At 37.1% G+C, this 27,031-nt stretch overlaps 1 protein-coding gene across 3 annotated transcripts; it reads left to right on the top strand.

Annotated features, from left to right (window-relative positions):
* Positions 1-707: 707 nt before the first annotated feature.
* Positions 708-25,015, top strand: LOC127618462 (sphingomyelin phosphodiesterase 2-like). Of its 3 annotated transcripts, none has more exons than XM_052090920.1 (11): positions 708-865; positions 1,115-1,229; positions 2,532-2,628; positions 3,214-3,290; positions 5,392-5,485; positions 6,138-6,227; positions 6,653-6,735; positions 9,171-9,303; positions 9,395-9,499; positions 20,658-20,829; positions 23,799-25,015. In XM_052090920.1, the coding sequence occupies exons 2-11, from the start codon at positions 1,180-1,182 to the stop codon at positions 24,206-24,208; spliced, it is 1,311 nt and encodes a 436-aa protein (XP_051946880.1). In that variant the 5' UTR covers positions 708-865; positions 1,115-1,179; the 3' UTR covers positions 24,209-25,015. The 3 variants fall into 3 exon arrangements, with proteins under 3 accessions (XP_051946880.1, XP_051946878.1, XP_051946879.1); XM_052090918.1 differs by having other exon boundaries at positions 1,110-1,229; XM_052090919.1 differs by having other exon boundaries at positions 1,055-1,229.
* The last annotated feature ends 2,016 nt before the right edge of the window (positions 25,016-27,031 follow it).

Here is a 27,031-nt window from a genome sequence, read left to right as displayed (position 1 = left end):
CTGAAAAAAGAACTATCCAAAAACCTCTTGTGTATTTTTGTATAAACATTATACCCTTTCGGTACATACAATATCCTGGGCAATTGTGCCTTGACAAGAAGTGAATTCTTGAGGCTTTCATTTTAAGATCCCAGATAAATGCATTTTAGTTCACCCCCAAAATGTAAACCTCTAAATCTCCACTTCCTGTTTCACCTCTACATTCTTCTTTTGTTTTGGTGATTTGCATTCTTCATGCATATGACAGGGAGGAGAATTAACATGGATCTGTTTCTCACCCACATCTATCTATCATATCACTTCTGAAGACATGGATTTAACTACTGTAGTCTTATGGATTACTTTTATGCTGCCTTTATGTGCTTTTTGGGCATTCAAAATTCTGGTCACCATTCACTTGTATTGTGAGGAACTACAGAGCTGAAATATTCTTCTAAAACTCTTAGTTTGTGTTTTGTGGAAGAAGAAAAAGGTATTAACATATGGGATGGCATGAGGGTGAGTAAATTATGAGAGAATTTTTAAATAAATGTGTGTGTGGGGGGGCTGGGGGCGGTGGGTGGAACTATCCCTTTAAGAGTTGCAATTCGTAGTTCTTTAGATTTCCTCCATTAGAAAACACTTGACTACATTCCCCACAATGCACGCGGGTGTTTACATACAGTGTGTCAAACATGCGCACTGTGTCATGCTGCGCAATGTTAGATGATACAGTGGATACAGTGGCTGATAGATGAAACAGTGGAGGTCACTTGACGGGACGATGATGGTCATCGATCTGTCATTGAACAATAAAGTCACGCGCTCAGGAATGGAGCACTTATCGAGCGCGCGGAGCATCGATTTGAGTGGCACCGTCATGCAGGTATTTATGATACAGAGGAATATTATGCTTAAAGCGAATCAGCTGTATGTATGAACCTATTAGATGATTCAAATAAATTCAAACTATAAATCTCAATCCCACTGTTCTACATATAATAATAATAATAATAATAATAAAGAAGCAAGTATGGTTTCAAATGTTACTGACTTTGGCTGCGTTGTGGATTAGTTTTAAGCTCCTCCCCCAGACGCGCGCGTGTGTGTGTCTCTGTGTGTGTCTGCAGTACAGCAGGTTTAAAGCACTCTCAAAAGACTTGCTATCGCAGCTGACTGAAGCCTGAGCTGTGCGGCACCATGGCAACGGAGCGGCCCACCAAACTGCGCGTGTTCTCTCTCAACTGCTGGTGAGCTCAAATGATGCTTTTTGCGCCACAATGACGCAGGAAAAGATGATTTATTATTACACCGAGGTTGGGGTGATGATTTCAGCGCTCTTTTATAATATTTACTCAATTTACGGGGGATTAAAAACGTAGCTTACTGTAATTATTTTTAATTCAATTAATTATGTACGTATGCATTTTTTAAAGTTTAATGAGTTTGTGGCACACGTCGTGTGAATTACATAAATTGCATAATTTAGTAGCCTACTTTCTTAATTAATTGGGGTTTTCACGTTCATTCAAAGTGCTGAACTAAATAAGGTTTAATATAACCTTATTTGTTCTCATTCAAGCAGGTTTCATATATTTGAATAATGACATTTTTTATGTTTAATAATTTTTAGATGATTTCTAGCTCTTTTAAGTAGAAAATTAGATTAGAAAAAGTAGCTTGCTGGATTTAATTTATAATGCAAGTATTTATTTATGAATGCATTATGAGTTCAATGTTATGTTGCACATGTTAAAGTTCTGTCATCCAATATGTGAGTTATTACACAATAGTGTTTTACTTATTTCTCCATTATACACACACACATACAAATATATATATATATATATATATATATATATATATATATATATATATATATATATATAGTGTGTAAGTGTGTGTGTGTGTGTCAGAAAATATTGACCATCACACACATACACATACACACACACACACACATATATATATTTATATATATATATACACACACACACACACATATATATATATTTATATATATATATACACACACACATATAGTGTGTGTGTGTAAGTGTGTGATGGTCAATCTTTTCTGATTAATTCTATCTGTTTTGTAGAAGTCTCTGTAAGCATAAAGGTGAAAGCACATGAGCTGACAGGGCTGCAGCGGCAGCAGTCACATGACGTTCAGTCTGGGCCTCCCGCTCTGCTGATGCCAGCACTGTCAGCACCATGTTCCAGAACAACAGTCAAAAATTCAGCAGAGATGCGCTCACGCAGCCTGCGATTGTACAGCCGAGTCTGAAAAATGTGGTTTTCAAAACTTCCACTTTTTTCGACGAGTCAGCGTTTGATTTAAATCATGCATGTGATGTCACACGAAGCTGTGAATCTAATGGGGTCAGAGGTCAGCAGTGTTTGTAAAGTATGTGCAGGATAATGACAATATGTGTGTAAACCTCATTCTGATGTGATTGGGGTTTTGCATTCTGGTTAGAAGGTCACAAGACAAAAGTGACTGGTTTTGCGAGTGTGTTTCTCATTTTCTGGTGTATGTGTTTTTTAAGGGGAATTCGATTCCTGAGTCAACATTGTGCAGAGCGGTATGAGATGATCGCTGAATTGCTGGACAGAGAGCGGCATGACGTCGCCCTGTTACAAGAAGTAGGTAGCACAGTTTAAAATGTTTTAAACACTTATCTTCTGAATGGTTTCAGGGATCTATGTTCTTGTGATTTTAGGGTCAAATTTGACATAATTGCCCTGTATGTATGCACAATACCTTGTCTTATCCAGGTGCTGTGTGACACAATCACATAACATGACACAATCACAGCCAATCAGAAATGTTTGGATATTTTTGGGCCAGTAAACTTTAACTGTGGGCGGAGCTAACAAGGATGAAAGGACATAAGAATAAATCTTGCGACAGAAAAAAACGTCCCGATGCTTGTTGCGGTAACGACTCGTTAAGACTAAAATGTAGATTAAGATGGAAGGGAATGATTTTTCCAGGGGTCCCATAGTCATGTAAATGTGGAAAAATATTAGATTTGAGAACTTGTGATTTCCAAGCCTGGAAAGTCATGAAAATAAATATAATTTTAAAGGGATAGTTTACCCAAAAATGAAAATACTCACATAATTTACTCACCCTCATGTCACCCCAGATATGTTTGCATTTCTCACTTCTGCTGAACACAGTACCACTGTTTCTGAACACCGTACACATCTTGTACACTTTTCTAGGTATGGAGTGAGAGAGATTTCCTTTTCCTGAAGAGAAAACTTTCCTCCTCCCATCCTCATACTCACTATTTCAAGAGGTCAGTTCTCACCATGACATGGAGGGACTTTGAATGTTGCTTTGTACTACAAAGCGACTGGGATTTTGAAACAAAGACTTTGAAACCTTCTGATCAGTGATCAGGTGGCTAGACACTCTCACACATTCCAGAGTCCTGCAGATTGTATCTAGAGAGAGGTTTTAAGGTCAAAACTGTTGTGAAATAAAATCACTAGATAAAGGAATTGTTCTCCCAAAAATTCAAATTCTAGAATAATTTACTCACCCTCACATAATTTTTCAAATTTAGTCTTTATATGAAATAACACCCCATTGATTATTTAGTCATTTACAGAGTATTTGCCGTAGACTCAGGCGCGCATCACTGCATCCTTGATAAGTAACATAATTGTAAAATGTGCCAAATCAGGTCTATTGACATGCCTTAAAGGGATAGTTCACCCAAACATGACAATTACCTCATCATTGACTCACCCTCATGCCATCCCAGATGTGTAAGACTTTCTTTCCTCTGCAGAACACAAATGTAGTTCCCTACAATGCAATTGAATGGTGACCAGACCTTTCAAGCTCCAAAAATCACATAAAGACAGCATAAAAGTAATCCATAAGACTCCAGTTGTTAAATCCATGTCTTCAGAAGTGATATGATAGGTGTGGGTGAGAAACAGATTTATTTTATTTATTTTTATTTATCCTTTATTTAACCAGGAAAAAAGCCCATTGAGATTAAAAATCTCTTTTGCAAGGGAGACCTGGCCAAGATAGGCAGCAAAATTACATCACATCATTACATATGTACAAAGACACACAAATGAAAGCCAATTATGCAGTTACAATGTAATCTCAATAAAAACATTGACATGTGAGGGAGTCCAACTCAAAGCATCTCATTTTCAGATCAATGTTTAAGTCTTTTTTTTTAAATGTTTTACAATAAATCTCCATGTAAAAGACATGTTGATATGTTTCTCACCCACATCTATCATATCACTTCTGAAGACATGGATTTAACCACTGGAGTCATATGGGTTACTTTTACTCTGCCTTTATATGCTTTTTGGACCTCCAAAATGTTGGTACCCATTAACTTGCATTATGAGAACCTGCAGAGCTGAAATATTCTTCTATAAATCTTAATTTGTGTTCCACAGAGGAAAGAAAGTCATACACATCTGGGATGAGATGAGGGTGAGTAAATGATGAGGGAATATTCATTTTTGGGTGAACTATCACTTTAAGGCATGCCAATAGAATCAATAGAACTGATTTGGCACATTTTACAATTATGTCACTTATCAAGGATGCAGTGCTATCTACAGCTATCACTAAAAAACAGTGATGCTCGCCAAAGCAAATAGCGAAGTAAAATTACGTGCTTCCACATTGGGCAAATTTTGGACTTTTAACATCATTTTCTTTTGTTAACCTACAGGGTTGTGCACCATTCGGACATGAATGTTAATGCCCTTTAAATTCCATTTCAGTTCCTGAATTTGAAGGAAATTTGAATTTAGGTAGAAAACTCTGAATTTAAAAGATGGAAACATTTTAATTTAAGGAAGTAGAATTAACATGGAATGAAAAAAATAAACAAACATATATAACAGCTGTTTGTGTAGTTTTTAATAATACATTTTTCAGAATGAATTAAACCTATAATCGTGTTATCACACTTTTCCAGAAACATTAGATGCAATTAATAATCAATGTTTGAAATGCCACCAACAGAAATTTGGATTTCAATTACATATTTTATTATATTTCATATATTAACTGTCATTTTAAGGACCAGGTTGAAGAACACTTAATGCCCCAGAATACTCTTTTTATATATATATATATATATATATATATACAAAAATCTTCAAAATGGAACCAAACATCAAGTTTAGATTTACTAAATCATCCTGTTACCCTAATCTTAAAATCTCAAATCTGTAGACGAGTGTCACACAAACGGCTTTTGTGCTCAAGTCTTCCTGATAATATGTGATTGTTGCCGTATATGCAGCAATATATGCGTGTTCATGTTTGAGAGAAACACAGCATGAGACACCTAAAAGGAAATATTCGATTTTTTTCTTGCATTCTTCCATCTGATACTGGTGTTTTAACAGTGGAGTTATTGGCAGTGGGCTCGCTGTTTTCTCCAAACACACAATCCAAGATGCACTGCTTTACCAGTATTCTCTCAATGGCTACCCATATATGGTGAGTTACTTTAAATACTTGGTTCTGATTGGTCAATCACTGCATTCTCTAGTCATATAGTTGCCTAATGACCACTAAACTGTAAAACTGAACATTGTCCCAGGCAACTGGTTTTCTATGTACAAAGCTGTGCTAGTTTTATGTCTCTTGCATCACTCTGCTGTCTCTTTCTTCTCACATGATGTAATATTTCATATCCATTTATTAATTTATTTTGTAAGCAACCATGTAATAAGTGGGATAAAGCAGTCACCTGATCATCAACGAAATTTATTTTAGCATTGGGACTGTTTATTGAGTGATAATGACTGACTTGTCATTATCCCATACTTATCGCCATGTGTGTGAGAACAGTACAGTATATGGATGGCCTTTGTACATCTCCAGTAGCTGTTTTAAGAAAAGGCTTGGCCAAACAGTACATCAGAATTTAGTGTTGGAATATGACATACTTGGAATATGTCATACTAGCTTATATGTATCATAAGCTTAAAATAGAGTCATAATGACATGTAAAATGAGACTTAATGTGACTACATCAGATAGAGGAATCTGATACTTGTTTTGGTCCTTAACAGTGATGGTACAATGATTTTTATAACAACGTGACAGGTTTTCTAAATCTATCTTCATGTGTGTGTTTTCATCTCAGCTGTGCCATGGCGACTGGTTTGGAGGGAAAGCAGTGGGATTGGTCATTGTAAACATATTTGGGTTGAAGGCACACATCTATGTTACTCATGTAAGTCAAAGGAACATAACATAAATTAAATGCAGCCAAATTACATTTTCTTTCTCAAAGAATATTTCCACACTGGAATGAAAAAAATATTTGAATCTGCTTGCATCACTGTTGCTGGTGCTTCCTTTTTTGGGTCTACCAATGACAGATAATATATTGTTTCATAAAAAATAACGTAACGGTTATTGCTAAACCAAGCATAACTATTAATTTTGCTCTTTAGGATTTTACATGGGAAAAGAAAAATGTGGTTGTGAATACATTGACTTGTACACATAGTGCCGTATCATGTGTCAGTCCACTCTCTCCTAAATCCATGCTGGCTTTATTAAATCTCAGGATGTGATCTTCAAGTTCAGTTAGGTTTATGTGTGTGTGTAAATGGAGATGATGCTCTTTTAGTAATGATACTCTTTTCCTCACAGTTACATGCTGAGTACTCCAGGGCTCAAGATGAATACCTCCCCCACAGAACAGTGCAGTCGTGGGAACTACTGCAATTTGTGCGGTAAGAGACAGCATTATTGTAGGTTGACAGGTACAAGTCACAAAGAGAGACATGTATACTAAGGTTACAGTATACATACGATCCTAAGATCCTACCATGTTATGATGGCGTATAGTGGAAAAAATGAAATTAGGGCTGATAGAATGAATGCATTAATACATGCAATTAATGAAAAAGTGGAACGCGTTAATTTGTCTTAATCGTGATTAACATATTTGCATTTAATACAACGTAAACACTGGTGTGAAGGGCGGAACCTTTGTAATGTGTCCTCCCGGAGGGATTACACTGACGTACATGCCACAAACAGACAAAACAACAGCACCAGCCTTTCTACCAAGAGAGCCTACAAGCTTATCCTAAAACAGCATAACACGGCAGTCCCATAGACATTCTCTGAGCGGTACTATCACAACCCACTAGTTGACTGTTACACTATCTCCTTTGATAGAGCCACGGAGGTTGTTATCTCTATAAATAAAATAATCTCTAACGGCGATAAAATGGAGAAAGAAGCTCTTAGTGCTATTTGATGTACAACACAAGCCCAGACTTCTGATAGAAATCATGTATTTTTCAGCCCATGTAAAGGGGATCGCACACCGGACGTATCTGGTGGACGACGTGGTGCATTCTAAAATTCAAAACAATTGTTTTATATGAGTGTACGCACACCGCCGCTCGCCGTCTGTCATCGGCGCCCACCTACGACTCTTAAAAGGCTGCTTAAATTTCTGCCGCGCCCCCTAGCACAACCCATATCATCGACCCAAATCATCATCAGTGGACTTGTATTATTTACTACCCTTGCTCATTCTTGAAGAAAACCTTTAGAAAACCTAACTTTTGTGTGTACTGTCTGCCACTTGAACCATATCAACGTGCCCTGTGTTTGATACCTTTGCCATGTCCTTGCCACGATGCGGCGTGGCACCTCTCGTCCGCTGTGTGATAGGTGTGAGGTGCATTTAATTACAACAGAAGCACACTGACCAAATCAAAAAACGCATGCGCTTTCATGGTTTTGGCATTGAAGCTCTGAATGCAACTTCACGATTGCTGTAATAAAGCGGAAAGCCACAGTCTACCGGCAAATTAATATTGTGACGGATGAGAGTTTAATTAATTAATGAGATTTAATGCTCATTGCAATTAATATGTAACCTATGGGGAGACTACTTAATTCAATTAGTCAAACTCCCAGTTAGATTTTGGGAAACATTTGTTTACTTGAATTGTTGCTATTTTAGTGCATTTCTATCTTTATACTGTTTGGAAAAATTTTCTTTTCTAAGATGGAAATACATTTTGCCAAGAAAAGAAGTATATAAAGTGTTAAATTTCAGCACGTTCAAAATCTGTATTCATCACGATTAACTACAAAAAATTATGCGATTAATCGTGACAAAACATTTTAATCGACTGACAGCCCTAAAAGTAATATATTAGAGCTTTCAACTGAATACAAATTTGAATCAAATTAACTGATGTTATGCTGATTAATTAAACAAATTAATCATAACTATCAATATTTGCTGGAAAAGGACCCCAAGTAAAATAATATATATATATATATATATATATATATATATATAATTATTAAATATTTATTTCATTTGGAAAAATATTAATATTAATTAATTTATGTATTATATTATATTATATTTGAATACAATTCAAAATATGCTGTGGATAAAATTATATTTACTTAATGTTTTAAAAAATTCTAAAATGTATAATATATAATAATTCAGATAATTAAAATACATTACATTATTGTGGCAGACAAGTAAAGCATTTATTAGACAATACAAAAAGTGGTTTTAGAAGCCAATGAATACAATATATTGTTTATTTCCATATTATGGAACATAAGTCTATTATTGGCCTACATTTCTAGTGTTCATTTTGCAATTTATTTGATCAGTCTTTCCAAGGTAGACTTATTATAATGGCTTTTCTAAGGATCCGTCTAGATGGAATGTTGCAATTATTTAAATATTATTTTTTTCATGATGTATTTCATGTCTTATTTAATTAAGCTGACAATTCATAATTGTGTATATTGATTTACTGATTTAAAGGTGCACTCAGTAACTTTGTTTGTGTCATCTTGGACTTACACTGACAGCTTCTTGCTTGGGTGCATCATCATTCAAAATCAGTAGTTTTAAGTTTCAGAATAGTCCAAGTGTCCAATAGCTGGGCGGTTAATGAGATTAAGCAAGTAGTGTTCGTCTGATCATGTGATTCTAACATGGCAGCCCCCATGAGGGACCCTCTCCATGAAACATAAATAAGCTTTTATAATGTTACAGATGAGACTGAAGTCTTCATTTCTTTAGGAGTTCAACTTTTTTAACAAGGAACAAATTACTGAGTTCACCTTTAATAATCTGATGACTCTATACCTCTATACTATATGCCCTCTTTAGCCACACATCCTGTGAAGCAGACATGGTGATTCTGGGAGGGGATTTAAATATGCACCCTAAAGACCTTGGGAACCGTCTCCTCAGAGCTCACACTGGACTCAGAGACTGCTTCACTGAAACAGACAAATTTGATGTTAGTTCACTTCCTTGTCATTCACTTCACTGTAGATTCTGTTTGTGTACTAAGATAAATGAGAATCCTCACTTTCTGTTGCTCTCTGCAGGGGTGTGAAGATGGCCACACTCTTATAGCAGATAATCGCTTCACAAAGAAGCAAGATCTTGTTCCCTTTGAGAAAGGCATCAGGATTGACTACATTCTCATGAAGGTAAATAACCATAAGGACCTTATATAAAGCTATTACTTGAGAATTGAAGGTTATGTCTGTTTTTGAATTTATTAGTGATGTTTGATTTGAAGCCGAATAGTTCTATTGACAGTAAAACGGTTGTTAAAGCAAGCATAAAATTTGACCCTATTTCATTTCTTAATACATATTTCTGGTCGTATTTTCCATGATTCGTCATTGCATGTTATTCCTAAGATTTTTTTTTATATATATATTTAATCCAAATGTAGTAACTTGCTCCACCTCTAAAAAAACTTTCAAAAACTTTCCATTGGTTAGTGTTAGCCAATTGCAAAATAACTAATTAAACATTGTTTTAGGCTACTGTTGTAGGTAATTCAGCCTTTTATAAAAATTGAATTAGGTATGTACTGTATATGTAAGTTAAAAATAGCAAGTATAACATTTATGTGAAATTTGTATTTAGTTTTATTTACAAACCTTACCATGAATGGTTTCAAAATAAGCAAGTTTAACAAACTATTTTATTTTGAAAAAATTCATTTATTAATAAATTAACAATATGCATTAATATAAATGAAAACTTTTTAATTACATTTTTTAATAACAAAAACAAAACAAATTAAAGCTGCGAGCAGCGATGACGGGCCCAAGCCGGTGGCACCGCCACCCCTGGGCCTTTAGGGTCGCCGCGCACGACGGGCAATAACGTAAGCTCGCTTCGACCGTCGAGAAGATGTGTGCAAATTCCAAGAAATCCACATTCAAACCAAAATATCTGACTTTCTGTTGGTCTGTTTGTTCACTTGAGACATAAGGGGGTGATTTAAAAGCATTTTGAAAGTGACACACTTCCTTCTGCCAGTTGGTGGCGCTATAACTGACTCACAATAGCAACATCCATGCGATCGGCCTCTTACAGCGAACACACTGCTGAAGTTTCGTCGAGATCAATTAATGTATGCAGAAGTTATAACAGACTTCCTGTTTCTCTTACTGCCTTCTGCCAGTTATTATAGGCTTTGTACTTTACTCACGCTCCAATACCGACGTAGAAAATCATCCTCTTTACATGCGTAAAAATATGCTTGGAAACATCACAGTGGAGCGGTGCTTACTGTGAATGATACTGAATTGTACTACTGACTATTTAAACAGAGTAATTTTTATATGGTAGGTTTACTATTTTATTATTATATTTTATTGCGGCTATAATGAACAGGCTGCAATGTCAAGATTGCAATGATGGAGTGTGTGTGTGTGTGTATTTGTAACCTTAAAGGGGTCATATAATGTCATTTTTGTACAAGTTAATATGAATCTTTAGGGTCTAAATGAAAACTTTGTAATATACTTTTATTAAAAATTCTCATTAGTATTTTAAGAAAACACTAATTTTAACTGCTCAAAAACAGCTCCGTTTTCAGCACGCCGTTTCAGTGCATATGACTTTAAATGATAATGAGGTTTGGTCACCCCGCCCCTCCCTCCGTTCTGGGGGAATTGTAGTCTTGAATCATATGCATTTGCAAGATGTAAACAGTATTTTGCCAGTATTGTGTTATCATTCATCTTCATGCAGTTATAACTGTTTTTTTGACATTACTTCTTAATCAGTAACATACAAGTAAACCAGGTGTAACTTAGTGTTACCATGTTAACTGTAACACCTGCGTACACAGTTTTTAATAACACAATAACCATAACGCGTTGTTCATTATAAACGTGGGATTATGAATTATATTGAGAACGTCGTAACGTTATGGAAAACATGCCGTAATGTACCCTGAGTGTAAACATTAGCCACATGCAGTTTAGCGTTGTTTTGGTTAAACTCACCTCTGAATGCTGCTTTACCTGCAGTTGAGCGTTGTTAAACTCACCGATGAATGGGGTTGTACACCACAATGAGCGTTGTTAAACTCACCGATGAATGCGGTTGCCTATGAACGCGCTAAACCTTTGCTGAGAGGGCACTTTGATATCAGATTGTGAGGGTTTTTAAACATAAAAAACTGTTGGAGGGCCAGATAAAGATGATCTGGGGGCCACCATTATACTAGCCCTGCCATAGATCATTTATTGTAGCCTATTCCTTTTTATTTTTATTTATTGCAGTCTCGACCCATTCGCAGCAGACCAAAAACGCACGTGCAGGTCCAGCTGTTTCGTTTTGGTGGTGCGATTAAGACTTTCGTCGAACATCAGCACGAACGGTCCCGTGATTTTGGAAATTAGTCATCATCCGCTATTCCAAAGCGCGTAATGGCTGATGGCTGTCGCTTGCTGGAGACCCTTCACAGCAGTTAGATGTTTTTCACTTTTTGAATGAGACTCCAGCGCCCGTACACCCAACATTCCCAATTTAATAGCTTTCTTGCATAAGCAGTAGGCTTCAAATGCGTTATTTGCAACTGGCTTTAACCAAGCACAAAATTCAGATTTTTCAAGCCAAGTATCGCTAAACTTGCACTTCCTCATAACTGAATAAAATCCGTTTAACGTCTTTCTGTGGTATCCGAGAGACTCGCGCCAATAACACGAAAGCTCAAAGCTGATTGGCTGTTGCATGTTGGTCTATTTTGTAGTCATAATACAGCTGAATTACATTTGGACTAGCTGAAATAAGAAACTACAACACCACGGAATTAAAAAAAAAACATTCCAAAGCGCTGTGGAGCATTTAAATGAGATTTACATGGACGTAGGAAAATTAAGACCTGTTAAAAATTATTTAAGACCTAGAACACAATACTTCAGCAAATTTAAGACTTTTTAAGGCCTTAAATTGTCATTTTGAAATTTTAGACTTTTTAAGACTTTTTAAGACCCCGTGGAAACCCTGTTTTTTTTTTTGTTTTTTTTTTTGTAGAGTATTTTTTTATTGTATCACCAAAGCAATGACGCTCACGACTCCCGTTGAAGTATCCAGCATCTCTAAGGTCTGCAAACTCCATCCAGAACTGAGACCTATATACATTTTTAAGAGTCCTCAAGCTGATGTTTACACCGTGTACAGCGTACGAGTGGCCCTCGTTAAAATATTGAACGCAATGATGCAGTATATCTTGTTTTTCCGTCTGGTCCGCCTCTTTTAAAAACTCCAAACACCGTTCTCAACAGTCAACACGTACAAGTCTTCTTCTTACGTTAAAACAACGAGAATACAGAAAGAGAATACTTTCTGTTGGTCTGTTTGTTCACTTGAGACATAAGGGGGTGATTTAAAAGCATTTTGAAAGTGACACACTTCCTTCTGCCAGTTGGTGGCGCTATAACTGACTCACAATAGCAACATCCATGCGATCGGCCTCTTACAGCGAACACACTGCTGAAGTTTCGTCGAGATCAATTAATGTATGCAGAAGTTATAACAGACTTCCTGTTTCTCTTACTGCCTTCTGGCAGTTATTATAGGCTTTGTACTTTACTCACGCCCAATACCGACGTAGAAAATCATCCTCTTTACATGCGCAAAAATATGCTTGGAAACATCACAGTGGAGCGGTGCTTACTGTGAATGATACGAATTGTACTACTGACTATTTAAACAGAGTAATTTTTATATGGTAGGTTTACTATTTTATTATTATATTTTATTGCGGCTATAATGAACAGGCTGCAATGTCAAGATTGCAATGATGGAGTGTGTGTGTGTGTGTGTATTTGTAACCTTAAAGGGGTCATATAATGTCATTTTTGTACAAGTTAATATGAATCTTTAGGGTCTAAATGAAAACTTTGTAATATACTTTTATTAAAAATTCTCATTAGTATTTTAAGAAAACACTAATTTTAACTGCTCAAAAACAGCTCCGTTTTCAGCACGCCGTTTCAGTGCATATGACTTTAAATGATAATGAGGTTTGGTCACCCTGCCCCTCCCTCCGTTCTGGGGGAATTGTAGTCTTGAATCATATGCATTTGCAAGATGTAAACAGTATTTTGCCAGTATTGTGTTACCATTCATCTTCATGCAGTTATAACTGTTTTTTGACATTACTTCTTAATCAGTAACATACAAGTAAACCAGGTGTAACTTAGTGTTACCATGTTAACTGTAACACCTGCGTACACAGTTTTTAATAACACAATAACCATAACGCGTTGTTCATTATAAACGTGGGATTATGAATTATATTGAGAACGTCGTAACGTTATGGAAAACATGCCGTAATGTACCCTGAGTGTAAACATTAGCCACATGCAGTTTAGCGTTGTTTTGGTTAAACTCACCTCTGAATGCTGCTGTACCTGCAGTTGAGCGTTGTTAAACTCACCGATGAATGGGGTTGTACACCACAATGAGCGTTGTTAAACTCACCGATGAATGCGGTTGCCTATGAACGCGCTAAACCTTTGCTGAGAGGGCACTTTGATATCAGATTGTGAGGGTTTTTAAACATAAAAAACTGTTGGAGGGCCAGATAAAGATGATCTGGGGCCACCATTATACTAGCCCTGCCATAGATCATTTATTGTAGCCTATTCCTTTTTATTTTTATTTATTGCAGTCTCGACCCATTCGCAGCAGACCAAAAACGCACGTGCAGGTCCAGCTGTTTCGCTTTGGTGGTGCGATTAAGACTTTCGTCGAACATCAGCACGAACGGTCCCGTGATTTTGGAAATTAGTCATCATCCGCTATTCCAAAGCGCGTAATGGCTGATGGCTGTCGCTTGCTGGAGACCCTTCACAGCAGTTAGATGTTTTTCACTTTTTGAATGAGACTCCAGCGCCCGTACACCCAACATTCCCAATTTAATAGCTTTCTTGCATAAGCAGTAGGCTTCAAATGCGTTATTTGCAACTGGCTTTAACCAAGCACAAAATTCAGATTTTTCAAGCCAAGTATCGCTAAACTTGCACTTCCTCATAGCTGAATAAAATCCGTTTAACGCCTTTCTGTGGTATCCGAGAGACTCGCGCCAATAACACGAAAGCTCAAAGCTGATTGGCTGTTGCATGTTGGTCTATTTTGTAGTCATAATACAGCTGAATTACATTTGGACTAGCTGAAATAAGAAACTACAACACCACGGAATTAAAAAAAAAACATTCCAAAGCGCTATGGGAGCATTTAAATGAGATTTACATGGACGTAGGAAAATTAAGACCTGTTAAAAATTATTTAAGACCTAGAACACAATACTTCAGCAAATTTAAGACTTTTTAAGGCCTTAAATTGTCATTTTGAAATTTTAGACTTTTTAAGACTTTTTAAGACCCCGCGGAAACCCTGTTTTTTTTTTTTTTTTTTTTTTGTAGAGTATTTTTTTATTGTATCACCAAAGCAATGACGCTCACGACTCCCGTTGAAGTATCCAGCATCTCTAAGGTCTGCAAACTCCATCCAGAACTGAGACCTATATACATTTTTAAGAGTCCTCAAGCTGATGTTTACACCGTGTACAGCGTACGAGTGGCCCTCGTTAAAATATTGAACGCAATGATGCAGTATATCTTGTTTTTCCGTCTGGTCCGCCTCTTTTAAAAACTCCAAACACCGTTCTCAACAGTCAACACGTACAAGTCTTCTTACGTTAAAACAACGAGAATACAGAAAATGTGCTTAGACCTCCACCTAGTGGTTATATTATAGAATTAAAGGAGAAATTACATATGAGACAGCTTTATAACTGAAATGGCTTTAACTGAAATAGACAAGTTTAATATAACTATACTGATAAGTGTATATTTCCAACGTCATGTTTGTGTTATCCGTTTCTGTAAGTTTTTGTGACGTGTTTCAGAAAGATAATCGCTTAGACAGAGTAATAGTTTATTTTCATCTTAACCGACATCACAGTTGATCAGTGAAATAATTCATAATTCAATATATTGATACCGATTTCTTTATCAACTGTTTGTTCAATTGAGACATAAGGGGTGAATTCAAAGCATTTTGAAAGTGACACACTTCCTTCTGCCAGTTGGTGGCGCTATAACTTTGACTCACAATAGTCACATCCACGCGACCGGCCTCTTCAAGTGAAGAAACTGCTTAAGTTTCATCGAGATCAAGTAATGTATGCAGAAGTTATAACACACTTCCTTGCTGTTTAAGCTTCATTTATGTGCTTTTTGAGCTTCAAAGTTCTTGTGCAATGTGTTCCACATTCAAACCAAAATATCTGACTGTAGGTCAAAGTATGAAACCAATACCCCACTTTTGTCTGAAGGTGGCGCTACTGAGCCCCTGCACCAGGCATCAAAAAGAAAATTCAAGTTTGAAGAGCTGCCGCGACAGCAGTATTTAAGATATCAATAATTCTTTCACACGTCTACATCTGCCGCGTGTTTACATTATACACCTAAAGTTTGAAGTAAATCGTGTAACAATAAGTGGGTGATTTTAAAGCATTTTGAAAGTGACACACTTCCTTCTGCCAGTTGGTGGCGCTATAACTTTGACTCACAATAGTCACATCCATGCGATCGGCCTCTTACAGCTGAACACACCGCTGAAGTTTCATCGAGAGCAATTAATGTATGTAGAAGTTATAACACTCTGACTGTTTCTCGTTTCTCGCCATCATTTCGTTTCCTTGCCACGGCCAAACCGTTGGAGATATCAATAATCTGCCGGCAATTTTTCATGGTCAATGTCTTGACATCATGCTGACCGAGTTTGGTGGCGATTGGTGGAGTTCTCTGGGAGGAGTATTCCAAATTCCATTGCGTGCGTTTTTCAAACAACCCTAAATAGACGGTTTCCTGTTGGTCTGGGGTAAAAAGTGAAAGTATGAAGGATATATGAAATGATGAGATCTATATGTGTACCGAGTTTCATATTATTACATGCAAGCGTGTTTGAGTTATAGACCAAGTTTTCGGCCCCTGTTCCAGGGGCGCTGTCGAGCCCCTGCCACGCCCGGTACCAGCTTCAGGCCGGCCCTAATGACCGCAGGTTCTGACCCGTGTGCAAAGTTTCAAGAGTTTTTGAGCATGTTAAGAGCCCCAAAAGTGCCCCGTAAGTCGTAAAAAAAATAAGAATAAGAATAATAATAATAATAATAATAATAATAATAATCCTAACGAAAACAATAGGGTCCTACGCACTTTGTGCTTGGGCCCTAAATAAACAGAGTTTACATAGAAACCAATACTGACAGCATTAGCAATTGCGGGCATGTTCTACCGCTGTGCTACATTGATCAAATGCTTGGCACAGGTATCAGCATAAAGTCTCCAACCATCTGGTTGGTATCTGGTCAATACATGTGATTTTAGCGGCATTTGCGTGAATTGACTTGCACCTTATGAACTGTGGTTTATTCAAAGGGTCATATTACGTGTTAACAGCGGTAAAAAAAAATGTGTGGCATTAAACAAATGTTGCGTTAATGCGTTAACTTTGACTGCACTAATATATATATATATATATATGAACACAACAGTTAGTTCCGGTCCTCGAATCTGACGAGAGATGTTCCATGAGCACTGATGGTCTGACACCAGCAGCACTCGGACACTTCACTGTGTGTATCACTCCGCTTGTGTTCATCGTCCTAAACTAAAGTGTAAGAGCAGTGCAGATGTGTTAAGAGCTAATGTAGGCTACGTGTCTCTTTTTACATAAATATTTTTTTTACATTACATACATTAGCCAGCAGGTTGTGGCAAATTTTTGTGTGTAATATGACCACAATTGGTGCCAGTTGGTGACGTGAAGTGAATCCGTTAGTCATTGTTTACATAGAACAGCACCACGTGATCGCTCGTATTACTACTACATTACTAAAGCTAGGAAATAGCTTTAAATGGCTTTAAACAAACAACTTCAGCATTACGGCTCATAACAGCTGAGACTAATTAATTACACAATGGGTGCTGTTTAAAATGGCAGAGGACATTGCGGTTTCTATAGTGAATGACTTTTGCGCACCGGCTACCATGAAATAGAGAGAAATACCCCTGCTTGGACGCTATTTTTCCACTGAGAAGGCTGATCTTCAGAAAGCTGACAGCATCTCTGCTTGGGAGTGGCATCAGGTGATTGCACATGCTCCGTCTCTCTCTCTCTCAAACACACACACACATCTATCTTTGTTTATCCAAAAACTTATTCGAAACAGCCCAAATCGTGATACTATTTCTGAAGTGACATTTTTAATTACTAACGGAGGCTTGTACACATCATTTGGTTTGAACCAGCAATGGCAGATTCTGATCTGACGAGTAATAAAGTAGTTCTATGCACAAATGCTCTTTTTATGACTGTACTCAGTTTTTCCTAATTTAAATTTACTTGTTCATTGAACTTTGTATATATCAATATCACACTTGCAATCATGCTATATGATCCTAAATCAGCACTGCTGTGATTACCTATGGCATTCATCTTCAATGTAGCCTTATGTACTCTTGGCATTTTCTCAACCAGCTTCTTGAGGTATCACCATGGGATGCTTTTTAAACTGTATTGAAGGAGTTCCCATCTATGGTGGACACTTATTGGCTGCTTTTCTTTATTAGTTTGGTCCAAGTCATCAATTTCAAAAACTTTTTTTTTTTAAAATGCAATTTTAGCTTTGTAATGAAATAAATGAATATGGTGACACATATTGTGTCCCTGAACAAGTTAAAAAAAATAACAGTCAGTATCTGGTGTGGCCACCAGCTGCATTAATTACTGCAGTGCATCTCCTCCTCATGGACAGCACCAGATTTGCCAGTTCTTCCTGTGAGATGTTACTCCACTCTTCTACCAAGGCACTTGCAAGTTCCCGGACATTTCTGGGGGAATGGCCTTAGCCCTCACCCTCTGATCCAACAGGTCCATGACATGCTCAATGGGGTTAAGATCCAGGTTCTTCGCTGGCGATGGCAGAACACTGACATTACTGTCTTGCAGGAAATCACGCACAGAACGAGCAGTATGACTGGTGGCATTGTCATGCTGGAGGGTCATGTCAGGATGAGCCTGCAGTAGGGTACCACATGAGGGAGGAGGATGTCTTCCCTGTGACGCACAGCATTGAAATTGCCTCAGTTCAGTCCGATGATGCTGTGACACACCGGCCCAGACCATAACGGACCCTCCACCTCCAAATCGATCCCGCTTCAGAGTATGGGCCTCGGGGTAATGCTCATTCCTTCGACGATAAAAGCGAGTCCGACCATCACCCCTGGTGAGACAAAACCGTGACTCGTCAGTGAAGAGCACTTTTCGCCAGTCCTGTCTGTTCCAGCGAAGGTGTGTTTGTGCCCATGGGTGACATTGTTGCCGGTGATGTCTGGTAAGGACCTGCCTTACAACAGGCTTACAAGCCCTCAGTCCAACTCATCTCAGGCTATTGGGGACAGTCTGAGCACTGATGGAGGGACTGTGCGTTCCTGGTGTTACTCGGGCAGTTGTTGTTGCCATCCTGTACCTGTCCCGCGGGTGTGATATTCGGATGTACCGATCCTGTTCGAGGACGATCAGCTGTCCTTCTTGTCTCCCTGTAGCGCTGTCTTAGGCATTTCACAGTATGGACATTGCAATTTATTGCCCTGGCCACATCTGCAGTCCTCATGCCTCCATACGTTCACGCAGATGAGCAGAGACCCTGGGCATCTTTCTTTTTGGAGTTTTTCAGAGTCAGCAGAAAGGTCTCTTTAGTGTCCTAAGTTTTTATAACTGTGACCTTAATTTCCTACCGTCTGTAAACTGTTAGTGTCTTAACAACAGTTCCACAGTTGCATGTTCATTAATTGTTTATGGTTCATTGACAAGCATGGAAAACATTGTTTAAACCCTTTACAATTAAGATCTGTAAAGTTATTTGGATATTTACAAAATGATCTTTAAAATAAAAAAGGGACGTTTCTTTTTTGCTGAGTTTATATACACTGGCAGACAAAAGTTTGGAATAATGTGCAGATTTTGCTGTTTGGAAGGAAATTGGTACTTTAATTCACCAAAGTGGCATTCAACTGATCACAAAGTGGTACTGATGTAAAAAAAACTGCACATCACTATTTGAGAAAAAAGAAAATCTAGACAGGCCCCATTTCCAGTAGCCAACACCCCCAACACCTTATCCTTGAGTGCTCAAGCTAAATTGCTAATTTGGTACTAGAAAAATACTTGCCATTATATCAAAGTTAGAAAGCTATTTGGTTCATTAAATGAATCTTAACATTGTCTTTGTGTTTGTTTTTGAGTTGCCACAGTATGCAATACACTGGCATGTTTTAAGGACAATATTAGGTCAAAAATGGCAACAACAAAAAAAATAAACAACTTTCTCTAGAAACTCATCAATCAATCATTGTTTTGAGGAATGAAGGCAGACATGCTTGAAAGATTTCATACAAAGGTGTACACTACAGTCTTCAAAGACAAAGCACAACTCTCTCTAATAAGGACAGTAAGAGATGTGGTAGACCAGATGTACAACTAAACAAGAGGATAAGTACATCAGAGTCTCTAGTTTGAGAAATAGACGCCTCACGTGTCCTCAGCTGACAGCTTCATTGAATTCTACCCGCTCAACACCAGTTTCATGTACAACAGTAAAGAGAAGACTCAGGGGTGCAGCCTTATGGGTAGAATTGCAAAGAAAAAGTCACTTTTGAAACATAAAACAAAAGAAAGGTTCGAGTGGGCAAAGACACACAGACATTGCACAACAGATCATTGGAAAAGAGTGTTACGGATCTTAACCCCATTGAGCTTTTGTGGGATCAGCTAGACTGTAAGGTGTGTGAGAAGTGCCTGACAAGACATCCACATCTATGGCAAGTGCTACAGGAAGTGTGGGGTGAAATGTCACCTGAGTATCTGGACATACTGACAGCTAGAATGCCAAGGATCTGCAAAGCTGTCATTGCTGCATATGGAGGATTTTTTGATGTGAACTCTTTTTTTCTAATTGTAATAGTAATTTTCATGTCCTCCTGACTATACATTGTGATCAGTTGAATGCCACTTTGTTAAATAAACACACACACATATATATATATATATATATATATATATACATATATATATATATATATATATATATATATATATATATATATATCTTTATTAAATAAACACACACACACACACACACACACACACATATATATATATATATATATATATATATACAGTATATATTGTGTATACGTACTGTGTTCAACTAATTATTTATTTCTCTCACAATTTGTATTATTATTATTTGTGCTTTTTCTACTGTAGGGCTCTAAGAGAGTGAACATGAAATGTGAGTCTCTGTCCACCACTAAGGGGTCAGTGGCTGATAAACCCTTTCCATATTCGGATCATGAGGCCCTGATTGCTGATTTTGTCTTGATGCAGTCAGAGGACAACAGAGAGCATGGAGTGAGGACCACAGAGTACTCAGATACTGGTATGTCTGCAAACCTTTCAGAGAACAGCACAATAGAGAATTGTGGTGCATATAAAGTACATGAAGGTACTTTGCTTCAGTTGTAGAAAAAGGAATGAAGGAATACTGTATTACTGAACTACTCAAAGAATACCTGATATGTGATTGTGATGAGTGGTGGTGGAGTAGTGGGCTAAAGCACATAACTGGTAATCAGAAGGTTGCTGGTTTGACCCCCACAGCCACCACCACTGTATCCTTGAGCAAGTCACTTAACTCCAGGTTGCTCTGGGGGGATTGTCCCTGTAATAAGTGCACTGTAAGTCGCTTTGGATAAAAGCGTCTGCCAAATGCATAAATGTAAATGTAAATGTGATGAGTCACGTTATGTAGTTTTCACTGGTTTGGGGAAGGAATTGATGTATATCCAGCTCAAAAAACCAGGACCTGAACAACCATAGATATTGGGGGACCATCATATTAGGTGTATCTCCAATATTCTTAATTCAGATTAGTGGTCAACAAATAGGGGTTTTCAATGGCTGATTCTTAAACTGTTACCCCCCAATCCGAAAAATGCAGTTACAGTCTTGCAAACACTATGCCTAACCGAAAAGCACTACATTACTTCAGCCTTGTCTCAGTAAGCTGAAATTCATACACGTGATATTTGAATAGATAGCTTGGTGAATTCTGGTAGTATCACCCAATTTCAATGTACACATATTTATTGTGAAACTATATTAATAACCCATGCCATTTCTCTTTCAAACATGTTTGATACCAACCCATACAAAATGTTTGGGGTTTAATGTTAGAAAAAAAAAAAATTCTAATTTTAATAAAGACCTAGCAAATATAATGAAACAAATTTATCGAATCAAATGCCAATTATTCAAATTAATCACACATATATATACCGATCAGCCACATCATTAAAACACCTGCCTAATTTTATGTAGGTCTTCCTTGTGCCACCAAAACAGCCCCAACCCACATCTCAGAATATCATTCTGATATGATATTCTTCTTTGCTGCTACTGAGGTTGAGGTATGGGTAGGTTTAGGAGTAAGAGTATGGTTAGGGTTAGGATTAGGTATTAGAGTTAGGTTTTGGGGTAAGGGTTGGGTTAGGTTAGGGGTTAGATTAACAGTGTAACTACAAATGTAATGAAATGCAAGTACTTTAAATGTAATTAAAGTGCAACAACATGTATGTACATAATAACTACATTGTATCAAATGGTTAAGTACATAGTAGTTAAGACCACCTAATATAAGGTGGGTCCTCATAAATACTTACATTTAAATAATTTGAAATATTATATATAGAATTTCAGAAAATTCAGTGAAATTACATTACATTATTGTGGCAGACAACTAAAGCATTCATTAAACAATACAAAAAGTGGCTTTATAAGGCAATATATAGTTTATTTTATTGAATGTAAGAGTATGATTGGCCTACAGTTCACAGCAATCCATTGTTGCAATTAAATCGATCAATCTGTCCCAGGTAGACTGATAATAAGGCCTTTTCTAGGGACATTTCTATGTACACATGCGTCAGACGGAATGCGTCACTTGGTTGCATTGTGTCATAAACAGGGTTTTCACATTCTGTCAGTGTTGTAGTCAAGACCAGCCCATCCAAATATGAGTCCAAACCAAAACCAAAGAGGTTTGAGTCAAAGTCAAGACCAAGACAAGAGAGGGCTGAGTCTGGGTCACGCCGAGACCAGAGGAGGTTTAAGTCCAAGACTAGACTCATATAGACCTAATGCAATCTCAATGATTGTGTTAAGTGTACAGTGTGTGCATCTAAATTGACTCTAAGCTCATAATATATCAAAAATACCTCATATAGTATTTGCTTTTGTAGGTTTAAACACTATTACCAGTCGAGAACAAAACATTCATAAATGCCATATTCTAGGTTAAGTGAACACAATTTTAAACAATTATGACAGTGTTAAAATTGAAATGAAAGGTGCAAGGTTCCTTTGGCTTAGCATGTTAATACAAAACAGTAGCTTCTGTGTTCTATTATATTCTATTCATTGTAAAACAAGTAAACATTTCTGAAATACAAAATACATGCTATTATTCAGAAAAACAAGTGGTGAAAGTTGGCTTTTTTTATAAAATGCACCCGTGTCCAGATATTTCACATACATATGTACACATATAATGGTCTGATAAGCTTCAGAGTTTCTCGTACCGCTTCGCAGTTTCTTTATAACATAAAAGCAGATACTTCTCCGTTGGTATGCATGACTCCAACAAGAACTGAACACCAACAGAGTAAAATTCAATAAGTATCAAAATATTACAAGTATTATTACACTTGTTGAAAGCATAAACTAAAGATGCCATCGTAATTTCTTCTCTCATCCAACACCTCGAAGTGCCCCTAGTGGACTCAAAAGTCACTCTTAGATTTGGTGAGAAATTCAGAGGAAAAGTACAGTATTATTCAGCATTACCCACGGCAGGCGAATATGCGAAGGAAAATTTGAGTAGTGTTTTTAATAGTCATTGGTGCAGAGTGAGTGCAGAGTGAGTACTCAATTAGTCGATAACTTGTGCACATCCCTAATGTCGACTTGTGTGCTCTTTAGCAAGTGCAACGCTCTATCATGTTGAGCTACCTCGAATGTAATCACACTCAAACAAGCTTGTAAATGAAGTTGATTATGTGATACAGAAGTCATACACTGTAGTAAAAATTTTTAGATGTCATAAGATAGCATTGTGAGTAGACCAGTGTATAAAGTAAGTGTTTATTAACTGAAAATCTGCTGTTTTAAACGTGATTTATGTGAAAATGAATCAAAGTCATTGTTTTTGTAGTGTTTATTTAACCTGAAAACTGCCGCAATATGTAAAATGAGCCATGTAACAATAATTTTGCAATAATATAGGTAAAGGAATGTGATTCTATAAGACCAGGTTGAGATTTGCTCTAATATTGTCATGTCTTCTGACAGCAGTCCCAATATCAGAACAGGTAGACTTGGTCTCAGAGGCTCGTGCAGTGGTAAAGGAAGGCCTATGTCAAACAGAGGTCCTTCGTGCTAAAGCCATGCATCTGATGGTTGGTGGTCTGCTGCTACTGCTGCTGCCCCTGCCTATGGCCTTCCTGCCCTGCTTATGCTCTGGAGACCCGTTCTCCTTCACCACCATGGGCTTTCTGGGAGCTGTGTGCATGATTGTCCTGCTATCCGGAGCTCTGCTCTACATTCTCTTCACCACACACATCAAAGTCCTGAAAGAGACTGAGGACCAGATGAAACTGACCTCAAATGATCTCCAGACTAAACTGTCAGGGTGTAGGGTGTCAGGGTCTTCATCCTCTGATGGTTCTCCAGAGCACCAGCCCTTTAAATGGGAGGAGTGAGTTTGTTCAGATGGAGGTTGACTCCGAAGTGCTGGTCTGGGATCAGGTTACTGTACCTCAGTGTTCCATAATAGCTATTAGGATATAACTTGAAAAGCTGACTTATGATCAGTGCTCTGAGTCTATACATACCTCAACACAATGAGTGATGGCATTAATAATGGAACTGGTGCTCCATTTCTGATGAACTGAAACTTAAATGCAAATGTTTTTGTGAGGGTGATTATTGAATTCTATGCTCGTATAATTGTTTCCCGAGCCCTCGAAGACACATTCTGTTTGGAAAGTGTGCTTAATGATATTTTAATGTAACTCGAAAGAGACTTCAATACATTTTTATCAGCTTGTTGTTGCAAAAGTATTAATAGCCTTTAGCAACATGTTTTAAGCATTTAAATCTGTTCAATCATTTAATCATAAATAAATCAACACAATTGTAAAATGATTTTGTTCTTGTTCAAAGTGACACAAGGATCTTAAAAGCCATGATTTTCCACCTGGTGTCTGTGGAGAAATATTCAGCATGGAACCTATATGATTTTCTTTAGAAAATATACAGTATATGATCTATATATTTCAAAATGTATTTCTAGTACATTGATGATCTGTTTTGCATTATAGAAATAAATTATCTTTGTTAAATTTTTTAATGAATGTTATAAAGTATTATAGGAAAATGTCAATTGGGGTCGCTGTGTCTATAAATGTTAAAAAGGAACATTGCGGGTTTAGTCAAGTTAAGCTATATTGATGGCATCTGTTGCATGCTGGCGATTACTACAGAGAGTTATTTCCACCCATCTCACAGTAAATAAATAAATACAATAATGAATGTGTTGCATGCTTTCAATGGAGGTCTATGGGACAAACAATGAGGCTAAATTGGGATTATTGTGAAATATTCCCTAGAATTGTTCCCTCCCAGTCCACAAGGTTGTGCTGTTGCTTTATCAAATGATCAAAACATTTTTGAACACATGCTGAAAAGCTGAAAACGTTAGCCATAAAACCACAGGATTTCTCAGTCATCACAGTAGCTGGGCAGAGAAAAGAAGCACACTTCAGTAAGAAAAAAAGTAAGGTGTAAAATCAATTTAGGCAGTAAGATGCACCTTTCTTAATCATCAACCAACATTCAATGGTTGATTGAAAACTAACACCTACAACAAAACTCATAAGCACATGGATAATGGGTGCTCAAATATAAACTTTATACAAACAACCTGCTCGGGTTTAGTAAAGAGTTACACTACTTTAAAAACTCTTTGTGTTTAATCTCAACAAGGTAAATCACAGAGTGAAACTAAAGTTTAAACACTTTTTTAAACACATCAAGTAATCTCCCTGTCAGTGTTTTGCTATTTGACTGTATAACTACTAAAGAATCCATACTATATATGGACTAGCACATTTCTAACCTCAACTCTCCATTTAAACTATTAAAAAAACGAATAAAATAAAAAATGCATGAATAAAAAAAAACGTAATCCTAAAATAAATGCTTCATATGGTAACATTTAAATTAACTGGTTTTAACATGACTGAATCAATCTGAATACATTAGTAACACCATCAAAACTCATTTTGAGGGTTAGATCGGTTAGAAGTAACTTGTTAAGGTTAAAATTTCAGGTTACCACTTTGCAGATTGTGTTGGTTGTGTGAGTGAATGCTCATATACTGCATTTTAATCTGAATTTGAATAATGCAGTCTAATGCCAGACCTGTCAGTGTGATGACACAAACAGCCGTTTAAAGATCTCTCATCATTCACATTGAAATGTATTAACATTGCACAAGCCATCCACATCACACTCATAACATAATACATGTGGGTCCTTTTAGATAGATAGACAGATGATAGATCTGTAGACAGACAGACGCTAGATAGATAGATAGACAGACAGACAGACAGACAGATAGACAGACAGATAGATTTTATCACAAAATATAAATGGATTATATAATCTGATTAAAAGTGGAAAAATCCTAGCTAAAATTAAGAAAGAAAAAGCACATGTGATATTTGTGCAGGAGAACATGAATAGTCATAGGAGAGGAGTATCAATTCTTGTCACATACGAACATCTAATTGAAAGTTAAAAACTACAGTTTGCGAGAGCTCATGAGACAAAAGTTTTACTTTTTGGAGAAATTTCCTCTGGCCTGATGAAACAAAAATGGAACTTTTTGGCCATAATGACCATCGTTATGTTTGGAGGAAATAGGGTGAAGCATGAGGGTGAAGCATGGGAGTGGCAGCATGGGGGTGGCAGCATGGGGGTGGCAGCATGCTGGTGCACTTCATAAAATATACGGCATCATGAGGAAGGTAAATTATATGGATATACTTAACAAAATCTCAAAACATCATACAGGAAGTTAAAGCTCGGTCACAAATGGGTCTTCCAAATGAACAATGACCCCAAGTATAAATCCAAATTTGTGGCAAAATGGCTTAAGGACAACAAAGTCAAGGTATTGGAGTGGCCATCACAAAGTCCTGACCTCAATCTGATAGAAAATGTGTGGGCAGAACTGAAAAAGCATGTGCGAGGAGTCCTACAAACCTGATTCAGTTACACCAGTTCTGTCTTGAGGAATGGCCCAAATTTCCAGCAAATGATTGTGAGAAGATTGTGGAAGGCTACTTAAAACATTTGATCGAAGTTAAACTATTTAAAGGCAATACTAGCAAATACTAACAAAGTAAACGTCTGACCCACTGCGAATGTGATGAAAGAAATAAAAGCTGACATAAATAATTCTCTATACTATTATTCTGACATTTCACATTCTTAAAATAAAGCAGTGATCCTAACT

This window comes from Xyrauchen texanus, chromosome 25 (genome assembly GCF_025860055.1).
Source record: "Xyrauchen texanus isolate HMW12.3.18 chromosome 25, RBS_HiC_50CHRs, whole genome shotgun sequence".
Taxonomy (NCBI): Eukaryota; Metazoa; Chordata; class Actinopteri; order Cypriniformes; family Catostomidae; genus Xyrauchen; species Xyrauchen texanus.
Note: the sequence above shows the minus strand (reverse complement) of the source record. Positions and strands in the feature narration are given on the sequence as shown.

What these genes read in the sequence shown, in the direction of transcription:
- LOC127618462 (XM_052090920.1), top strand. Translation starts at nt 1,180, where the DNA reads ATGGCAACGGAGCGGCCCACCAAACTGCGCGTGTTCTCTCTCAACTGC. An exon ending in TCAATGGCTACCCATATATG is followed by an intron (nt 5,486 to 6,137) that starts GTGAGTTACTTT and finishes TTTTCATCTCAG; the next exon opens with CTGTGCCATGGCGACTGGTT. An exon ending in CACACATCTATGTTACTCAT is followed by an intron (nt 6,228 to 6,652) that starts GTAAGTCAAAGG and finishes TTTTCCTCACAG; the next exon opens with TTACATGCTGAGTACTCCAG.